The 22,084-nt window shown below is 39.3% G+C and overlaps 2 protein-coding genes across 6 annotated transcripts in view; one reads left to right on the forward strand and one right to left on the reverse strand.

Annotated features, from left to right (window-relative positions):
• Positions 1–10,312, reverse strand: psmd13 (proteasome 26S subunit, non-ATPase 13). Its single transcript, XM_046032121.1, has 13 exons — positions 9,899–10,312; positions 8,587–8,665; positions 6,865–6,899; positions 6,714–6,769; positions 6,581–6,624; positions 6,128–6,214; positions 4,723–4,894; positions 4,547–4,626; positions 4,321–4,446; positions 3,950–4,012; positions 1,647–1,727; positions 1,398–1,514; positions 1–318 (listed from the first exon to the last, which is right to left on the reverse strand). The coding sequence occupies exons 1-13, from the start codon at positions 9,997–9,999 to the stop codon at positions 223–225; spliced, it is 1,137 nt and encodes a 378-aa protein (XP_045888077.1). The 5' UTR covers positions 10,000–10,312; the 3' UTR covers positions 1–222.
• The window catches only part of sirt3 (sirtuin 3), a 30,574-nt gene continuing 18,675 nt past the window's right edge, over positions 10,186–22,084 (forward strand). Inside the window, exons 1-7 of one of the 5 annotated variants that reach the window (XM_046032124.1) lie at positions 10,186–10,606; positions 10,711–10,765; positions 12,171–12,350; positions 12,438–12,670; positions 12,774–12,874; positions 13,847–13,905; positions 14,130–14,267. In XM_046032124.1, the coding sequence (XP_045888080.1) occupies positions 10,507–10,606; positions 10,711–10,765; positions 12,171–12,350; positions 12,438–12,670; positions 12,774–12,874; positions 13,847–13,905; positions 14,130–14,139 (738 nt within the window). In that variant the 5' untranslated portion in view covers positions 10,186–10,506 and the 3' untranslated portion in view covers positions 14,140–14,267. Of the gene's footprint in view, positions 10,607–10,710; positions 10,766–12,170; positions 12,351–12,437; positions 12,671–12,773; positions 12,875–13,846; positions 13,906–14,129; positions 14,292–22,084 lie in introns of those variants that run through there. The other 4 variants (XM_046032126.1, XM_046032125.1, XM_046032123.1 and 1 more) reach the window with 4 other exon arrangements.

A 22,084-nucleotide genomic window follows, 5' to 3' on the forward strand; every position in this document is an offset into this window, starting at 1 on the left:
TTGACTGTTGTCATGGTCATTTTTATTCATGTTTTGAACAATATTGTCCAGACATGGCAACGATAATAATGTTACAACCAAGTGTTTATTTGCAAAACACCGCAGTGTAATTTACAGGTTGATAATAAACAGAGATGGTTAACAGAAGAATAAACATCCAACAGAAAGAAAAACAATACAAAAACAGAGTGAGGTCTCCCTCCGAGGGGCCGAAGGGGAAATTCAGGTGAGGATGTCGTGGGCCTGCTGCTCCACCAGCATGGCCATGTTCTTAACGTCGCCACACCAAAAGTCCAAACGCTCCTTCATACCTTTGATCTGAAACAGAAAACAGGTAAGTGTAAAACCAGCAGGTGGAGTCCAAACACTGGTGACTTAACTTTCACTTTCTCATCCAACTTTACAGTTAATTGCTCTGTTATAGTTTTGTCTGCAGATTTCACTTGTCGAATGAACTTTTAGTTTCCTACTTCGGACGTCAAAGTTTTTGACAAGAGAATAAGAGTTTTACTTTGTTCTACTCAGCTTCAGGTGGAATTACTGAGCCACAGCAAAGTGAGTTTCCTTACTAAATAAAATAAGCTGTCTCCTAGCTGCATTATGTTCTGATCAATTTCCAGCTGCTGCTGTAGAAACTGGTCCAGTTCCTTTTTTAGTGACTCCAATATCCTCTATAAAATTATTGAATCTAATTAAAAAGATTAAATTTAGATCAGTAATCAGATTTTGTTGGCTGTGAAGCATTTTTTGTTGTAGCTAATAAATGTTCACACCTTGTTTAAAATGAGATGAAATGTTGTTAACAATGACACATTGAAATAACAGGTGTACTTTTGCGCACACCTTATTTTTCACAAGCTGCTTGATTAAAAATACTGGAGGTCTTGATTGAAATACCAAGTTCATCATCTAAATATATTCACATTATTAATAGACACACAGTCTACCAGCTGTAGAGTTTAATTTCTTTCACACAAGATGTTTGTGATTTAATCTGTTGCTGGTGTAGTTTCCATTGGCTAAAAATGAAAAGCGGTCTCTTAAATGTGTTGTAGAAACAAAATAATAAAATAAAAACAAAATTCAAGAAGAGATTAGTTCGAGCCTGAGATGAGTAAATCCAGATATTTAGCCAAATGGAAGAAGCTATCGCAACCAAACCCTAACATCAAGTCCAAGACTGTTGAGCATCAGTATGAAACGGCAGCTCTAGCTGTCATCAGGCTCTATTGTAAATGATGTCACACCAATTACATTTGGACAGTTACCTACCAAAGCAAAGAAAATACATTATCAAACTAACATTTAGCAGTCGTGAATATATTAAATGTATTTTCCTCAGCTGTGATAACCTGATAAAAATCTGTTTCAACATATAAAACAGCATGAGGTCTAACCTGCTGCAGGTCCAGTACTCTGGGCTGCACCCAGGTCATCTGCACCTTCTGGTCCACCTCGTCAATGTTACCTTTGATCAGCCCCACAGACAGAGCCTTCATCACCAGAAGCTCCACCTGCAGGAGACAAACACACAAGAGCATCAGAAACTACTATAGCCCATCAGTTTATTTTCATATAAAATGTTTTTTTTTTTTTTTTCATTTACTGACAGGCAGATTAAATACACTACACGTCATCTAACTGACCTCATTAACAGGGATTTTGGCACTCTGAGCGATCTCTGTGAAGGTGAGCTGTCTGTGGTTTGCAGGACGAGTGAAAGTCATCTGGAAAGGAAAGGAGACATTTTAAGTGATTTAATATTCTTGGTTTTGTTTTTACCCTTCACAGCGCTTTAAGAGGTTTTATACATTCAGACCAGACAGCTTTCTCCATTTTGGGCTCTGGTTCTTTTCGTTCTCAAAATCGATTCTCAAAGTTAAATTTAAGACTTTTTAAGACCTTTTCAATACCACCTAGGATGGAATTTAATACCAACTTCACTGCCGTTTAATGGAAAATCTGTATTAATTTTAAGCATGAGAAAATTATTTACGAAGTTACCTGAATTCAATAAAATATTTTATTATAATACATTCATATTTAACACACTATAGATTTTTGGGGTGTGTTTGTACTTTGATATGAATCAAGGACGTCACTTTGTGTTGAAAAGTGATTCACATACCTCACATGCACAATTCACAATATTAGGTTAACGAGAACAGGACAAGATGATATTTGAACACTATTTGATGAAATATTCAATGCCGACATATATTTAAATGGCAGTCTGGGTGTCCCCTAGACGATTATGAGCACTAAACAATTAATTTCCTGCATTCTGGAGACATTTTCTGCACAACTTTATGGTAGAATTGTCTGTCTTTAAATAAAGTGATTCAGATTTTTTTAGCTTAAACTTTTTTGAACAATGCACATTTGTGTATTTTTCCTTTAAATTGCACGTTTTCTTCTTGTGCAAATAAACCTTTCTCAAAGTATTTTCATTTGTTTTTTTAACATTTCTTGTTGCAAGCCATTTTTCAGACCATATTTATCAAATGCTTTTAAAATAACATGTCCCCAGTATCCACAGCCTAAATGACACCTATGAAATGAATACAATATTTGTGCACTAAGAACTCTTAAGGGGTGAAATCAAAAATACAAACAAATTGTGTTATGAGTTGTTGCAGTTAGTTCCACCTTGGCTAGATAAGGTAAAGTAATATAATATGGCAATTGCTTGTGATTATTCATCCTGTTCTGTTTTTCTAAAGCATCTAAAGGCTGCTTGAAATTAAGTATTGGCTTGAAAGCAGCGGGGATAAGGAGTTGGGCTCCGGTTTGTTTTTCCCACCGTTCCCGTGATCGGCGCATCTGGGTGATGTAAGTTAAATGTGCGTTAGTTTGATGTTTCCCTTCACATAACGTTACCCTACAAAAGCGGTGCAATGCCGACACACAGACACGGTCCTCGTCTCACACACAACTCTCTCCGTTACTGTTGTATCATTCACTGACCAGTAACCTTCTGCGGGTCTTCCAGCTCTGCTGTTCCATTAGCGCTCGCCAGTATGACTGGCTCGCACGCCGATCAGCTTGTTGTGCCAACATCAGCGCCACTGCCCTCAGCCTCGTCCGCCAACTTGTTCCTATCTCTGGCTTTCTCAATTTCACACATTTGTCCAGTCTGAGTCGTCGAGCTAATGTTAGTAGCACTTTAGAGACGTTTTCTTTTCTTTTCTAACAACTGACTGATTCGCGCAGAGCTGGATGCCAGAGCTGCTGCACCGCGAACACTCCACAGACCAGAGCGTGAAGCTAAACAGGAACACTACCTGTACTTCTGTATAACATCAGAGTCACACCAAACGGAGTATATTATGAAGTCTCACACACACGCACACATCCTACGAAAGGACAAGAAACAATTTAAGACCTTGGTAATGAAATATAATACTTTGGTAATGAAATTTAATACTTTAATACTTTTAAGACCCCGCGGATATCCTGTTAATCAGATCTCAATGGAGAGCCATCATCTCGCCCGCCAAACAACTGTGCTATCAAGTTGCGGCGCAGATCATTATCAGCTACCGCCGCTGACTTTGTCTGGTGCGACCGATTACAAACCATCCTGAGAGGCCGATGGAGGAAGCCTCCTCTGATGCAAATACATGACTCTGGATGGGATGTTGTCATTGCGTGTCCCGTTAGACGCAAAAAACACTTTGAAAGCCGATTTGCGTGGCCGGACTGAGACGCATCTGGAGAAATTATATTGGAAATGTGGCATTTAAAAACTACCTCCAAATGTGGCTTGGTTGGTTGGCAAAAATTACATTTCATGTGGTTATTATTTGCTGTCCATTATCTGCCTAAAAATTAAACATTTTGCGAAAGATTAGCAAAGATGAATTGCGACATCTCTGCGAGTGAATGCACCGATTGCAACGACGCCATTAATATGAACTTATTTTACTTGGAAATTTGAGTGTCTCACCTCCATAACGCACAGCAGCTGGATCTTCTGCATCAGTTTTGCTTCGTTTGTTGCAAGGTCAGGCTACAACCAAGACAGAAAAACAAAATCACACAGAGATGACAGCGATGATGTATTAGTGACAATCCCCTGACCAGGTTCCAGATATCCATATCTTAAAGCGAAAACTTCAACTGAGCGAGTTGTCTAACTTTTATTAAATGTTCTATTGGCACAGCATGTCAAAGTGGGTTAAACTGAAAAATACATGAATTTGTGTTTTCTTCATGTTGAAGAAATTATCACATCACTTCTCATCTTTTTAGTTCTTACATGGTGATCAGTTAAATCTTTAATGTCTCAGTATATGTTATCCATATGCTATTAATCACCTGCTGACCCCAGGCAGACTTGAAGCCCTGGAATTTCTCCACATTGCCTCCATTGAAGGCGTATAGTGTATCAATCAGCCACTGTTTGTCCGTGTTCCTCAGGGACTCCAGCACAGGATGCATCAGCTGCAAAGACACAACAGCAGATGTGGTCAACGGGCTTCAGCTGAGAGGCTGTCCAGCACTGACAAACAAATAAGACCACTGTGATTAGTGAAAACCCCACCAGCTCTCCAAAGTTGTAAACTCCTTCTCCTAAGAGTCCAGCCAGCCCCAGTGTGAACGCCCTCTCCTGCTTCTCCGTCTCTGTGGAGTAAACAACATTAATCTAAATGACCTCCTCTGCTCCATCAGCACGACTTCAAGTTCAAGTGTTTGTTTCCCCATCATGCCTTTGCTCACCTTGCAGGTCTTTAATGTCCACACATCCGAGGTAGCGCAGAGCATCCTTGTAGTAGGAGGCGTGGTTCCCGATGATGCGATAATATTTGCTAGAGAGGTCATAAAACCGGCCGTGGACAGACGTCACCCCGGGCAAGTTATTCAACATTTCCTCCACCTCCTCGATGAGTTTCTGGAAGGACAAAAAGGCAATATTTACACAATTCTTAAACTCTGTCAGGACATCAAACAAATTTTATTGCCATGTAGATTCTTACATCCAAGGTATGATTTGGTATTTTGGTGCATAAGGAAAGACAGGCAAAAGAATCATGAATCTAAAAAAATACAAAAGGCCAGGGATGACTGTGGTGCTAAAAACTGACCCCCCCCCCCCCCCATTACTATACTATTTTCAACTGTCTCTCACAGTTGAAGTGTACCTATGATAAAAATTACAGACCTCTACATGCTTTGTAAGTAGGAAAACCTGCAAAACCAGCAGTGTATCAAATGCTTGTTCTCCCCACTGTATATAAATGCCTTTATATTTTTATAATTTGCCTGTGTGTCCACATTTTTTCAACAGTTTTTTTTGTGAGATAAGAGATCCATGTTCGACGTTACGACCCTTAGCTCGTTCAAAAAAATGTGTTGACAAAAAAAAGGTATATTTTTATGTTCCTTTTGGAATTACTATGTTCTAAGTCTTTACCTACAGGGTTCCCATCATGCTTTGGGAGATAAATAAACTGTGTACTGTTGCCATGAAGTCCGTTACTAAACTCTGAGCAAAGACTTTTTTCTTCACCACAATACTATTTTCAATTTGGCAAATCTGCATTTATCCATCTTCACGTTTGTTTGTATCTATCCATCTATCTTGTTAGATGCTTGATTGCATTTTGTGGTATTAAAGTTACATTATACATGATAAAAGTAATAAAAACAACAACATAATCTTCACTTTCAGAAGTCATGCTACACTGGCTACTGTTTGAATGTACATCAACAATCTGGAATATACGTAAATGTGATGATTATGAGCCAGGAAGTGACTTTATGAACATTTTAACATTATGATTTATGGTCGTTTATCCCGATAGATGTTGGAGATAAAGCTTTCAGATTTTCTCCGAGGCAGTGTGGGCATGTTCTGTTGCTTTTTGCAGATTCTTGTGTCTGCACATAAGAAGAGGGATTACACGCCCATGTGTGAGTGGGAATGCACCACTGGTGTGCAGTTTAACAGCTGCTGGTGGTGTTTGCCGCTCTGCGTTAACGACCTATCACATGCGAACATTACCGGCAGCCTGACATTTGAAAACGTGTTATATCTGATCAGATGTGAGGCACGTTTGTCTGCACAGCAGCTTGAAAAAAAAAACAAAGAAAGACAGAGCGCTGAGAGTACAGGAGCTGTTACCTTTGTGGCAGGAAGATCACTGATCTCCAGTTTAAGACTGCCGATAGACGTCTTGCAGAGAATGACGGCTTCGTCGCTGCTTTTCACCTGAACCAGAGAAGAGACATATTAAAGTTTGATCCGAAAAACTGTTAAAAATTCTATCATTTACATTTAGCTGCCAGTTTTATAGGAACACCTAGCTAGAACAAGGTGAACAATGTGTGTTGAAACTGCTTTACAGAGGTGTTGAATCAACTTTATGATCATGTAGGAAGCTGTGTGTTGAGGTGTTGCTGACTTGTACTGCATCATACAGAGAAGTGTTTCTCTTATTTAGCCTGCCCTACTTATATCGAAGTATTGAAGACGAAGATTACCATAAAGTTGAATCAACAAGTCGTTGAAACAGTTTCATCACAAACTGATCATCATAACCTTTATGAAGAGGATTTTATTGCAGGACTTTGTTACCTTGTCCTTGGTCTTCTCGAGAAAAGTGATGGCATCTTTTGGATCTGAAAACAAAAACAGTTTTGTAAATACCCCAAAAATTAAGAGTGTGTTCCGCCAAGAAATATTTCCTGCTGCTTCACGTTGTCCTTACCTTTCATCTGTCTGGCAACATACAGTATAATCTCCATGAGGGACAGTGGGTTGATTCTGATAAGTGAGCAAAGATAATAAATTAGCACAAGCTAAAAAAAAAAATACTGAACTGGCTGGTAGTTTGACTGCTTATGACACTTTTATCTCACCTGTGTTCGAAGTCACTGAGGAAATTATCATAGAGCTTTAAGAAAGAATAAAAAAAAGATGTCAGATCACAGAAAACATTAAATCATATCAATTCTCTATAGTGGCCACAAATAGAATTAAAATTTTGACATTATTTATGGTTAAATTTCCTCATTTAGAGAGAATATATAACAAAAATTCCTTGTTTTATGTAAGTGTCTGTATTGGTATATATTTTACTAAATGTTCTGAGCAGGACGGTGTTTCCAGTAAACCCTTATACATCAGTGGCAAGGCTTAATGTGGTACCTTAACATAAAAGGCTAAACATAGCGCCTAATGGCATGACTATGAACATAAAACATTCCCAACAATGTGAGATACAGAGATGTAGGGTTTGGAAATAATCCAAGAGAAACAAAATTTGTTTTTTTAGTGTTTGACACAAATCCCAATTTGGTCTAATGTGGTGTAAAAAAGACGAGGAACATAGTTCTTTGCTATAAGAGTAATTTTGATAAATATCAGTAACAGAAGACATTTTAATTACTGTGATAATGTGCCTGTTACAAAGACAAAACAAATAGATTTAATAACAATATAGCAAATGCAAACAACTGCATTACAAAGTTTGAGACTTTAACCATTTATGATGGTATGTTCAACACTGGCCAGTTTCTGTTGACGAAACTAAACGAAATATGTTCGTCAACGACCTTTTTTCCCCTGATGAAAACGAAACAGTGACACTGCCCATAAACGCTGACTGTGACTATATTAACGTGCAATATTGTTGACAAAAAATGTAATCAATAAAAACTCTCTTTCTTCTTGTCAGTGCAATGAGGAGACAAAATATTACAGGCCATATTTTCTACCTCTAAATTTTCACTTGAACAGTGTGTTCATTCAGTGGTATTTTTTTCTTCCCGTGCTTTGAATGCCGGGGTGACGCCTGGTGCGCGAGGAAAACGTTACTTTACTGTGGAGGATACGAACTCTGGTGAAGAACACAACATGCTAGGGAGAAAGAGGTGCTTAGATATTTGGTTACATATTAATACAATGAGACGGACAGAGTGCCTTATTATATCGGACCGCAAGCAATGTAGACGAACTTGAAGCGGCATATCAAGGCTGACCACCTGGGAATTGAGATAAGTCAATGTCTCCTTTGCAATAAAAATTAGAACAAAACTATACTAAGGAGTTAGAAAAGACTAAAATGAGACTAAAATACTCAGACTTTTAGCCAACTAAACCTTGATTTAAGAAAAATAAAAGTAGTATACAGTAGGAGCACTTTCCAAAAGTACCGGACCTTTGAGGAGTGGGGCTTCCACAGCTGAACATTTCTGATTGGTTGAGTAGAGGTTACTAAGTCTAGCATTTAGGGCATTTTTAAATTCACTTTGTAACTGTTGTTTGTTTCTTTTCCACCGGTGACTGAATGACTACATTTGCAAACCAAAAAATCCCAATCAACAACAGCACAACTTGAATCTCCTCCATGGTTGCTGTGCTGTTGCAGTGTTGCATAAATAATTATGCCTGACGTTTGTATGGCGCATTGGTCAGAGTAAGAATATCCGTCATGTCTTTAGAAAGCGGTGGAAATGCACATAGCAGTTTGGCTGAGGGAACCGTTTAGTTTCTTAAAGGTAGTAGTTCGTTCCTGGGACTAAACGTTAAGGGTACTTTCGGTGAAAACGCAGCTGCGTGACTGGGTTGTGTGTGGTTACCTGTATGAGGCCATCTCCTGTTTTGAAGCAAGGATCTTTAACAAAGTCTGTCAGCTTCAGAGTCAACTGATGCCACAATCTGTCAATGGAAAAACAAAACAGTTAGTTATAGTTATGTTATAGTCACCAGTTCATCTGAATTACTCTGCATCATTACAGCTATCATGAGCATAAACACATACTCCAAATAAACATTGTAGTTTATGTCTGCAAATCAACTAACAAAACACTTTTAGATACAGGTGAAATTTAGTTGATTGATAGTGATGGTTGGTGCGTGACTGATGATATGACAGCAGCTCAGGCGTCCCGCAAGCAGATATCAGTATTCTCTGGCAATCTGGCAAGGTTAAATCTTACAAGAATGTTTACAAGGACTTACTGACTCAAGGATAGTAATAAATATCAATATGATGTAGCACTGGAGTCTAAACATAACACAGATTTGTTGTTTTATGTTAAGGCCAGTTAAAGATGATCTAATAAGGAAACCAACAGGCACTAGGGGGAAGCCAGAAACATAAATAGAACCAAAAGAGGTTATCCTTCAGATTTGGTGTTGGCATTTGATGTGTTCACATGTTGTATGCTGACACTGTGTCTCCTCGGCCGGGCTCAATAAACCATGCTATGTTAAGTCTTCATCAGTGTCTGAAACTTCTTCACACCTCAACCTGGCTCACAATATTTCTTTAACAAATAACCCTTTCTACTTTATACACAAAACATTAAACTCCCGAAGGGGGTAAAACTTTATTATTAGGCACTGTGTATATTACAAAAAGGATGTTCACATTAATGTGGCTGTCTGTAAAAACAAATCCGCATTTTTGATTATTTTAACTTTGAACACCGATTAAGTTAACAAATGATGGACATTTAAAGTTGGAGCTCCTAAAATACAAAACTATATTTAACGTTCATAATGATGTTTTACAAAACAGTATTAACTTAAACGTTATTTTATCCTTATGGTGCACTGTGGAGCATCAACGCTAGCAAATAGCTAACTTAGCTAGGAAAACTTGTGACAGACTGACACCTTTTTTTTTTTCCTTCTTCCATTTGCCTAAATTATTGGTGTTGGATTTGAGGCTTCAACCCATTAAATCGTATTTTTCTTGTTTCCTGACCACTTTACAAATTTACTATTAGAAGCCAAGTTTCGGCTCTGATCTTGAAGAAGAAACTTGCGGCTAGCATTAGCTAAAGCTAAGCTAACGCTAGCTCTGTGCATGACTCAGCGTGCATTGCCAATGAATGAGTTAGCTCACGTTAGCTAGCTGACTTTTACGGCGTTCTTTCTTTTTACCTTTTGTTGTAAAACTCCTCCAACATGTGCCACTCCGCCGCCATCTCCGGCGTAGAGCTGTTGCTCTGCTGCTGTTTCAGGTACCCGGTAACATCTTTCATTGTGGCGACAAACTGCAGTTAGATTTTATTCGGGGACTGATAAGTGTTGATTGTTTAGCTAACGTTTAGCTAACAGCCTCCCGTGTTGTGGGTCAGCACGGTGCCTGGGCGCAAAGGATCATGGGAAATGAAGGAGGCGTTTCTAAAGCTAGCTAGTTTGTAAGCTATTTTTTTTATTTTCCAGTAAAGTTGATTTCTTGACCGCTATACATTTTATGTTTATGTTGTTTTATTTTATTAAATCAAAATAGGCGACCAAGCTTGGTAAGTTAGCTAACGGCCGAGCTGTTTTGTGTAGCTAAGTTAGGCTACATCGTACATTACGGTAACTTACTCCGCGTCATAAGGAGGTCAAAGGACTACTGCACACATTTCTGCAGGCAGGCGGTCGTGAGTTTCCTATTTTATCTGATTTTATAAGTGAAAACGTTCGTGTCCGTGTTTATGAATCTGCTAATCATGCTCTAAATATCTGTGGGTAGTGCAGCTTGCAGTCACAGCTGTGTTATGGCTCCTTTAGTGAGCTCCTCGTTAATGTCACCTGTCAGACTTTGTTGTTTACATCGCAGTTTGTGTTGGAGATCCACCAGGACGCTCTCTGCAGCCGGTTAGTAGACACAGAGAGCTAAAAATGAAGAAGAAATAGAGATGAGAACGATTTTATGATGGATAATTGTGACACATGCCTTGTGTTTTTATTTTATTTTATAGGCTTGGCTCAAAGGAGTTTATTGTGTCCATCTCAAGGTGCAGCAGCTCTGTGCAGGTACCATCATAGACACACTTCTTAACGAGACAAGCAAGATCCTGACATTTTACCATTGCTCTGCATGTTTGGCATAAATGTGAGGAGACTGCCACACACACATTAGAGCCAATGAACATGTAGGATCAGAAATTAAACAAAGGCAAAATCAAGTTGTTTATATAACAGTGTGCAAGCAGCAGTGTGGTTTTATAGGTAGACTAAAGTTTAAGGTAACACAGCACATAGACTGCTTTGTGATATTGTCATTGTTTGTCCCAGTAAACACACAACTGTACTTACACCTCACAGTTAGGAAAACCGCGCACACCTGAGATATTCTATATCCTCAGGTATGGCTGGGCCGTGTGTTCATATTTATCATGCATTATTGTAATGATATTGGGTGTTATTTAATGTTGTGAACCATAATACATGGTTTTGCTTTCCTAAAACACCACAAAGTAATTACCAGAATGTCAGCTGATAAGTTTCAATGTGTCTTCTTTCCAGATCTAAACAAATCTTAGAATATTAACTAACAATTCATTTAATCACAGATTAATCTGTAGATTATTTTCTCGATTATTGAATGTCAAAAAAATGACGATTTCCTTGAGTCAAAGGTTGTGTCCTCAAATTAGAGCTGCAGCGATTAGACGACTAATCAAGTAGAAAATTAATGAACTATTTTGAGTAAGTAAAAGTGTCAAACATTTGCTGGTTTCATCTTAATTGTAAGGTCTCGCTGCTATTCTTTGTCATTTATGAAGTCTTTGGGTTTTGGACTGTTGGTTGGACAAAAGAAGCTGTCACTGTGGGCTCTGGAAAATTGTGATGAGCATTTTTCACAATTTTGGACAATTTATAGACTAAACGTTTACCCGCAGTTAATTGTTTAATCTTGAAAATACTTGACAGGGTAGAGTTGTAGTTGCAGCCCTACTTCAAATGTCTCGTTTTGTCTGACTAACTATCGATATATTCAGTTTATTATAATGCATGACAAGGAAAAGCATCAAATTGTTACATTTGAGAAGCGGAAACCATCAAATGTTCAGCATTTAAAAAGATGAAAAATGGTCGTCACTGTTTCGCAGAGCCAAAAGTGACTTCTTCACGTGTCTTATTTTGTCTGACCAAAAGTCTAAAACCCAAAGATATTTGTTTTAAAATTAAATTAAGTAAGTAAGTATGTAAGTAAATAAAGAAAACTAAAAAACATTCACATTGGAAAATTGTTTTCATCTACTTTTCTGTTAATCAACTAATAGTTTAATTTAATACAGGACATCTGGCAGCTCAAATTGTAAGTGCATTTAGCATCTGTAAAAAAGTAAGTTAAGCATCAGACTTGATTAAGCTTTAGTGAAGTACTGAAACACTGAGATACAAACTCCTTCATCCCTGTTTTGCTTCTTCACAGACAAACAAACTCTCCCTGGTGGAATGGGTCTCGGGGATTTTCCTCCCGTGGTGACGGTGCAGCCGTGGAGCAGCAGACCCTGCAGGACATCGCCAAGAGCATCAGAGAGCAGCAGTACAAGAGGGTGGTGGTGATGGCCGGAGCCGGGATCAGCACACCCAGTGGCATCCCAGATTTCAGGTAAAAAGGTTAGATATGGTATTTCTATTAAGCTCCTGTAAATGTCAGGTGTATTCTGGGGTCTATCAGCACATTATTTTCTCACAGGTCTCCCGGCAGCGGCCTATATGACAACCTGCAGCAGTATGACCTGCCTTACGCCGAGGCCATATTCGAGATAAACTTTTTCCATCAAAACCCTAATCCCTTCTTCGCCCTGGCCAAGGAGTTGTATCCTGGGAACTATCAGCCCAATCTGACCCATTATTTTGTACAGCTGCTTCACAAGAAGGGTCAGCTTCTCCGGATGTACACGCAGAACATCGACGGGCTGGAACGATGTATGTATTCATATCTTTGCTTCTTTTAGCATAGTTTTTGATATGATAAATTAATTGCTCCACATAATTTAAAGTCATTGTGCTTGTTTATATCTGCATCAAGTGGCAGGGATCCCTCCTGCGATGTTGGTTGAGGCCCACGGTACATTTGCCACCGCCACCTGCACCGTCTGTCTGAAGAGGTACGAGGGAGACGAGCTACGAGTGAGTTATAACCCAAACACTAACCCTGATTTTATAAAAATATTTAGAGTAAGGTTTATTGTGTTTTTTATGAAAAAACATCAGATAAGCTTGTTTGTTATTTATTATTATGCCCAAATGCAATGCAACTACTCCATGTAATCTTTATAGGAACAGTTGAATCCGGTCATTTTAAGTGGTATTTCTGATCACAGGATTGTTGCACCACACAGTTGTAATCAGAATACTTTATCGATCCCCGAGGGGAAATTCTTTCGATAATAATGAGTGCGGGTAGTGTTGAGGTGAAAGGAATTAAACATCCTTAACTGAGTAACCAAAGTAGCTCCAGCTCCACCCCACAAAGTTTAGCCAGCTTCCTTATATTTCTGACTGCATTTAGAAAAATAGTGAGAATTTTGTGAGATGTTGTCGTTATCGGCAGTCCAAACAAATCCATATTACAAGATGATGCTTCCACATGCACATGTTTATCGATGCAAATCTTCCTTTCATAGAGTACTAGTCTTAGAATTGTCATTTGCATCGGTAAACAAAGCTAAAGGAGGAGGGAACATTAGAGGCTATTGAAAGAGCTGCTGACCTGGTGATATCCTTTATGTAAATATGATTGTAGATGTGTGCGTACTTTGATATGTGGAGTATTGGGGGATACATGCCTAGCTGAGTGTATAATCATAATATTCCAAATTAATATGCACGTGAATAGACTGATAAACAAGCAACATTTTTAATATTTGAAACGGCAAGAGAGGTGGAGGGGCGTAGTGGGTCAGGGGATAACTCTTTGTGCCCCTTTCTTTTTATATAATTATTATTAAATTCATATAATTAAAAAGTGATTAAATATGTAAAATTTGTATACTATGCCACTTTATGAGAATGGCGTGGAAATTTATAAAAAGTTGGTCACCAAAAAAAAAAAGAAAAATTTTGTAGATACACAAATCCCATCAAAGTTTTCCTTTTCAGACAGATGATGATGGGGGTGAATGGCGTCTGCGTCTTGCAAAAAGTTGCATTAAAAATCAGTGAGTGTTTGAGCGAACAGCCAGTTTATGCTGTAGAACAGCAATAAACCTCACTAATTTATCAAATTAAAATGACAAACATTTGGTGTTACTGTTGAAATTTGAGTAAAAACCAGATAAAACTACTTCAGAATCTTTTGAATTTATGTTAATATTTTATATAGTAAAACTTCAGTCAATAAAATAATCAGTACTCAGTCATTTTACATCTTGTGTCTCATCAGCCAGACGTGATGAGCGGGACGGTCCCGAAGTGCTCCACCTGTAAGGGCGTGGTCAAGCCTGACATCGTGTTTTTTGGAGAGGAGCTTCCGGTGCACTTCTTCAAGTACCTGACAGACTTCCCACTGGCAGACCTCCTCATCGTCATGGGCACCTCACTGGAGGTGAGCGTCACCGGCTTCAAACAACAACATGTTCCTGTAATCTGACTTTTTTTTTTTCAACTGAACCGGTATGTTGGGGTGAGAGATGACATGACGTTTAAAGCTGGGCCCACTGGAACTAAACAAACATGCAAAGGGACTCTCTGTACTATATCATCTTCATCAACAAATAGTTTTCAGTGACTATGCTGACAGGAAGGGAGGGACTAGGGATGTACCATTTGTCACCGATACCTGATCCAGCTATCTGAGTCCGTATCGGATCTGTGCATCCCTAGGAGAGACGGGTGTATCTCATGCAGCAAAAGCTCCCAACCAAAACTGACAGGGGATGCCTAGATATTTTTAAATTAATAAATTCCAGCGTCATAAAGGATGCAACAATATTGTCTTGCAAAAGAAGTTTAAAAAAATGTTGCACTAGACAGTCCCCTCCAAAAGTATTGGAACGGTAAGGCAAATTCCTTTGTTTTTGTTCACTGAAGACATTTGGGTTTAAGATCAAAAGATGAGACAAGAAATTCAATTTCCTGGTATTCACATCTAAATGTGTTAAACAACTCAGGACACACCACCGTTTGTATTAGACCACAGCATTCGTAGGTGAGCAAAACTATTGGAACAAATAATCTTAAAATAAATAAAATTTAATATTTGGTGGCATCAACTACTGTTGTTTTCCTTGGCCGACCTGTTGGACGTCTGTTGCTCAGTACACCAGTAGTTTCTTTCTTTTTCAGGACGTTCCAAATTGCTCTGCACAATGTTTGTCCAATGGCTCTGCTCGATTTTCCTTCTTTTCTCAGCTTGACAGTGGCTTGCTTTTCTCCCACAGACAGCTCTCTGCTCTTCATGTTGCTTTATCCTCTTTAACAGGAAATGCAGTCTTTATAGGTTAGAACCAAGGATGAAAACTTAGACTAGTCATGCAGAGCTATTTAATGTTTGGACAATCAACCTAAAAGGCAACACCTGGGCAACAAGAAACATCTGTCAGTCACATGGTCCAATAGTTTTGCTCACTTGAAAAATGGGTGGGTTCAAACAAAGGGTGGTTTGTCCTGAGTTGTTTAACACATCTAGATGTGAATACCAGGAAATGAGAGCAGAAATTCTAAACTCTTGTCTCTTGAACCCAAATGTCTTCAGTGAACAACAAAAACAAAGGACTTTGCCTTCCCGTTCCAATACTTTTGGAGGGGACTGTATGTGTTAAACAACTGTCTTGTGTATTTGCTTTGCACTGGGAAAATATTAACTGGACATGTAATGGGGATAAAAACACAAATCTCAGAGACACGTGGGGAGAAAAGTTTGTTGAAATCGTCATTGCATGTCATCCACTGTGCATCTTTTTAACAAGCTACAGTCCAAGGGTCTAAAACGCGGTCAACATTGGTAGAGACACAACATGATGTAAATGATTTCTTGTTGCCCATGTAGTGTAAAACTGGAATGAAAAACATGCACTTGCGTCGGTCAATTGTCATATTTCGGATTTTATCATGGGCCGTAGTGCATCTAGAGGACAAGGCTGCACAATTGCCATCAAAATGAAAATTACATTTTCTCCCAAGATTCTTAGAAACGCCATTTTTTTAATGATAAATTGCATTCCATATATGTATGCATGCAGGCCAAACAACATGATTGTTACTGGTCCCTGTTTGTTTGTTTTTTAATATCCAGTTTTATGGAACGCTACATTTAATAATCAACTCAGTCTCTTGTCTGCCGTTAATGGGAACACCTTTAAACAATTGTTTCCCTGTGTGTATAATTAAAATGTTACAGCTCACATATAGATGTAACACCGAGGCATAGTCAGCTACGTTCACGGTACGTCGTTAAGCACACAATAGTTTTTTTCCTCGTCCAAACTCCAACAGGTGAGACGATCTTTCAGTCCTGTGTGATCCTCGGGGGGAAAACACAGTCTATTGGCTCGGCCCTTTCATGATGAAGTCATTGCTGATTTAAACTGACTGTCAGGCTCATGGACAGTACCATACTTTGACTAAATAATAAATCTGCTATGGCCTTAAAAGTGTTGCATATTTCATATTTTCATCTTGACTGCGACTGGCGACCTGTCCAGGGTGTACCCCGCGTTTCGCCCAATGTCAGCTGGGATTGGCTCCAGCCCCCCCGCGACCCTGTACACAGGATAAGCGATTGACGATGGATGGATGGATGGATTTTGACTGCTGCTCGACACTTGGTGTGTAACATTAGAGCAGGTGGCACATGAAGAATAGTCGGGGATGGCATTGAGTAGCATTTATCTAGCATGCTTGGCCTTTTATAGCTTAATTATATTTTTAGTTTTTGTAAGTATTTTGGCAGTGTTTCAGATGGTTTTACAAATATGCTTTTACCTGTCATCACTGTCTATGAATCCACAAAACTTCCACACAGCAGACGGCAAAACACCAAAAGCACAACACTTTCATCAGAGCTGATGATGGACGAAAATATTTTATATATAAACTCAGTAAAAAGAAGAAACCCTTTTCCACTGTTTTTCAAAGATAATTCTGTAAACATCCAGATAACTTTACAGAACTTTATTGTAAAGGTTGTAAACAGTGGTTTTCATGCTTACCTGTGGAACAGTCGTTAAGAGCGTACAGGCGGCAGCCAATTAAGGTCACAGTTATAAAAACTCAGAACACTAAAGAGACTTCTTTACTGATTCTGAAAAACAGAAAAACACCAAAAGAAAGACGCCCGGGGTTCCTGCTCATCTGCGTGAACGTGCCTTAGACATGCTGCAAGGAGGCACGAGGACTGCAAATGTAGCCAAGGATATAAATTGCAATGTCCGTTATGTGAGACACCTGAAACGGCGCTACAGGGAGACAGGCAGTGGCAGATCGTGTGTAACAACACCTGCACAGGATTAGTACATCAGAACATCACCACTGCTTGACAGGGACAGGATGGCAACAACAACTGCCCGAGTTACACCAGGAGCGCACAATCCTTCCATCAGTGCTCAGACTGTCCGCAGTAGGCTGAGAGAGGCTGGACTGAGGGCCTGTTGTAAGGCAGGTCCATAACAGACTGCATCACTGGGAACCTATAGGCACAAACCCACCTTCTCTGGACCAGACAGGACGGGCAAAATGTGCTCTTGACTGACGCGGTTTTGGCTCACCGGGCGTGATGGTCGGACTAATGCTGTGATTTACAGGGAAGATATCCTCCTTCCTCTTGCGGTACCCTCGAGGGCCATTCCCGCCAGAAATGTCTGGGAACTTGCATGTGCCTCGGTGGAAACGTGGGATAACATCTTACAGCAAGAAATGGCAAGTCTGGTGCCGTTGATGAGGAGATGCACTGCAGTACTTTCTGCAGCTGGATGCCACACCAGATACTGGCTGGTACTTTTGACTTTGACCTCCCTTTGTTCAGAGTTAGTCACATGTCTGTGAAACTTAACTCAGTTTATGTCTTAGTTGTTGAATCTTTTTGTGTTCATACACATGTTGAGTTTGCTAAAAATCAAAGCAGTGGAAAGTGAGAGGACCTGTCTTTTCTTTCTTTTTTTAATATATATATAGTTTAGTTTCCTCACCGTGATATGGTTTACTCTATTCTAACTGATTTTGTTGTTACAAGGCTTTTTGTTTCTCTGCATTTTACTCCCCAGTCTCTAACCCGTTAGATTTATTCATATCTTCCTTCTCTACCTGGGCACAGTTTTTCATGGGGACAACTTGGGAGCGCTTGATGCAACACATCTTCCTGCTAATGCAAATACAGCAGAATTATTGTCATCCAAGAGATGCATAGAGGCATTGATCAAGTTTCTGATTTTAATGTGATTAATCGTACAGCCCTGGCCTTCATGTGATATTTCAAACATTACTGATGCAGCTCTAATCCTAATGTAATTTATGTGTCTTTGGTGATGATTTACCTAAAGGATACCTGTATAATTCTTATGTTTATATTTGTGACTATAATCTGTGTGTAATCTGACCTGCCCTTACAGTTATAATAGATCTAGAAAGTAGTATTTCAGTCAAAGTCAAACAGTTCAGAACATACTATGTAAGTCTTCACAAAATCTATATGGTCCTGATTGAACCTTTAAAGCCTAGTGCTTAATCAGCAGCATACTTAGGCTTCTAATCAATGTAAAGGTGGGTGTAGTGGCGGCCAGGCTGCCTGACAAATTACAGAGAGTGACTTGTGTGAGTTGTGCCGGGGCTTCAGAAGTACCTCGCAGCGGCTCGGTTGCCTGACAGGCTTCACTCATGAATTACGCAGCTGACATCGCTGCGCTCTCGGGAGAAAAGTTCCTGCCGGGATGTCGAGAGTTTGCATCAGTTGTTTGTTCTTGCAGACCTTGATGAAAGCTCATCGCCTTCACCTCCTTCTCTGTGAATGTACTTTTAGACGTAAATGCCTTTCAAGTCTGGGGGTTGAGTTTGGATTTAAATACAGTAGCCTTACAAAGAAAGCAGATCTTGTGGTGCGATTGTGTTGGCTGTCTCGCATCCTGAGATTTCATCACTTTGATTAAGTTTTGCATGTCATGACAGCATTTTGTGATAAAAAGGCAGTATACATAAACCCTGTGGGCCATGTCAGTAACTGTTTGTCAGTCACTGTCCAGATTTGCTGCTGTGGGTTCGCCAGCACACACCTCGTTCTGTCCACTTTAGTGTCTTAGGTCCTGAGAGAGTCTCCATAATAGAGAGGCAGAAACTGGGGCACCCATAATTCAGAAACCCCTTTAGTGTGTATGTGTGAGACTCAGGCCACATCAACTATTTATGCTCTGCAGACCGCAACCTCATTCAGGCACGTTCAAAGGGAAAGTAACCAGCAGTCATTATGCAGCTTGTACTCATTATGCAGTATTGTAAATTGATCCTTCTTTCATTTGCTGAATGTGTACTAGTTTGTACATTAACGCTGCAAGATACTTGGAAAGATTCAAGATTTCTAGTAATGTATCATACTGCGCGCGCTCAATATGTCATCTGGGAAAGCAGGTCAATTACTGAAGGGATTATTTTTCTAATCATAGTGGATAGATTTTTGGAATAAACTGGAATTAGCAGAGCTGTCTGTTGGCAGGAGTTCAGTTTTAGGTTAAATATGCTGACATGCTTCCTGTACAGAAACTCAATGACCGATGTAAAAATAATGGAATCTATTTTGCAGCATGTTCTATTTATGAAAACTTTGAATAGATTCCTGTAAACTGCACTTTGGAGGTACATTTTGTATTGATGGTGCTTTACTAGTCACCCTCCTGGCCCCAAATGTTTGATATAAAATAGTCAGACTAACGGTGTGGTGGTTCTTAATTAAATTTTTTTCAGCCACCTCCAGAGTTAGTGGTTATCATTACACATTTTTAGTAGTAACTTTCCAAATCCTGGCATCCTTACATGCAAAACTAGATGGTGAACATGGTGAACAAATAGCTACAAATATCAGCATATTAAAATGTTTATTGTGATCATATTGCCATGGTAATGTTAACTTTATTTAGCTGAAAGTGCACCTGCAGCCAAACAGAGCAGCTAGCATGGCTGTAGACTGTCTTTTTTTTTTTTTTTGGTGGGGAATGAGCTATTAATCATTACTGGAAAATAATGAATAATGCAGAGCTTTGGTCTTTTATAAGTCCTTGATTTTAAGAGATCCGTTTGCATGAATGCTTCCATCTGCAGAGGGACATTTTTACTGGAGATTACAGTAATTTAATCAACTAATAGATGAAGAAATCCTATGACTAATCAAGATTAATCAACTAACATTATTTTTTTCGGTTGCGGACAGCCTTGGTCACAACTGGGTCATTTTACACAATAACAAAAAAATTTGTCTCTTGTATGGGCTCCTTGAAAAGAGCCTTGAAACATCAGCACTTCGAAACAACCCACTTCTCATCTTTTTGGATTAAATATTGGCACACTTCATGGCTCATCGTCACACAGTACATGAATGGAGACAAGGTGTAATGTTTGATTGAGGAGGGCGACTAGGTGGCACGTAGGCAGGTGAACATAACACAGAGGGTTAATTTTTTTTATACAACTCAAAACATCATCAAATACTCCATCCCGTCTTCTTTAGAGTCAGACAAAGCACAGAGTAGCACAAAAGCTGCGAGGAGGAAGCGCATTTACCCTGAAGTGCTCCTGCTTTTCAAGTAGAGCGCGACATTGATTGGTGATTCACATGGTGAAATGTTGTTTTTGGACAACCATTAGTTTATCTTGTTGACAACAGTTTATGTGAAGAAGAGTGTAAAAAATGACATTGCTTGGGTCCTTTTTAGAGTCTTTTCTAGGCCGCCTTCTTTTCCTTAGCCTACAGTGCACAATTGAAAAGCTGCACTTACAGAATTTCTTGAAAATCATGGGACAAGTTATCTCGCTAATATAACAGAGGGGCTCTACCCTGAGATTAGATTTTGCTGTGTTTTAAGATATTATGCTGTTTTGTGGTAAAACATGTTTACATGGATGATGGATGCTTTTCACTCGGCCACTGCCCTCATCAGGCCTCTCTGTCCTGCGAGGCAGAAATGCTTTCTCAGCTCTCTCTTGCACACTCAGCTCCACCTAAAAAGCTTTTCCTTCATTGTCCTTGATACCAAGAGGGAACCGCAAAACAGGAAAAGCTTGGGTTTTTCCTGGGGCTAATTATAAATTAAGTTCAAGTTAAATGGCCCCCAGGAGCCAAAGATATCACGCACTATGAGGGGTTATAGGAGGCAGGGTGGAAGTCTTAATGTTGCATCTTGAAACATAGATCCCTGCTCCCCCTCTTGTGATAAAGCCTTTAAGAAAGCAAACCATTCAGCAAGAGACAGCAGTTTTTTTCACAAAAGTTTTCAAACTTTCTCTGACATCTGTTGCTATCAAGAAGTGAAGGTTGTCCAAATTAGAGATGCCAGGACATCTGTGTTTCCACCGGAGGCTGTCCTGGTTATTGTGGTTGTACTGCACAATGATGCAATGTTGTGATTTATGATGACTATGATCACCGTGCAGCACAGTGTCATTTCATCATGTGGCTGGTCCAGTGTCGAACTAGCAAGTGTCTGGTGTTACTGCGCTCATCGAACAAAATGCTACGGAAATCCACCAAGATTCAACAATATCCCACAGAATATTATGACCAGGGCATTGTGATGACCCATGTGTGCTCAGTGCTGGTTTTATTCAAAGATTAAGGCTAGAAATGTTCCTGATTTTTTTTTTTTATAGTCCACAAATCCTATTAAAAAATGACAAAACAATTAATGTATCTACCAACAAGCATTGTGTCTGTATACAAAGCCTGATATATCTGCTTCCTCTGAGCCATAAATCTCCATTGTTGTCGTCATAAAACTATAAAATACACACCAGTGAGCCACACTGTTGCACTGTCCTGTCGCTGTAAATACTAGAACTACAAATTTGTATTAATCTGCGGCTCAAAGTAGTAACAAATGTACTATTTACTCCTTTTTGAGTTTAAATTTAAAAAGTTTTAAGAATTTGACCAGTTTTTGAAGATTTACCACTTCAGTTGGAACCATTGGCCAATGTGTGAGTGCCGCAGACAGAAGTCAGTCAAGGAAGTAGGAAAGTATTGAAACACATTTTTGTTTTTGTGTTGTTTATAGAGAGCCTTCAGTCCCTCCCCTTCCGGTGGACCACCATGGGACCTTACTTTGGAAAAAATATGTACGGTAGCATGATGATGGGCAATTTAAAATGTACATTTAAATTTCAAGAAAGTCACAGTTTGATGTAAAACTGTTGAGGTATAAG

This window comes from Micropterus dolomieu, linkage group LG20 (assembly GCF_021292245.1).
Source record: "Micropterus dolomieu isolate WLL.071019.BEF.003 ecotype Adirondacks linkage group LG20, ASM2129224v1, whole genome shotgun sequence".
NCBI classification, from domain to species: Eukaryota; Metazoa; Chordata; class Actinopteri; order Centrarchiformes; family Centrarchidae; genus Micropterus; species Micropterus dolomieu.

Excerpts from the sequence above, each read along its gene's own strand:
- psmd13 (XM_046032121.1), bottom strand. The coding sequence starts at position 9,999 with ATGAAAGATGTTACCGGGTACCTGAAACAGCAGCAGAGCAACAGCTCT. Across the intron at positions 8,666-9,898 it reads GAGGAGTTTTACAACAAAAG|ATTGTGGCATCAGTTGACTC; the intron begins GTAAAAAGAAAG and ends TTCCATTGACAG. Across the intron at positions 6,625-6,713 it reads TGTTGCCAGACAGATGAAAG|ATCCAAAAGATGCCATCACT; the intron begins GTAAGGACAACG and ends TTTTGTTTTCAG.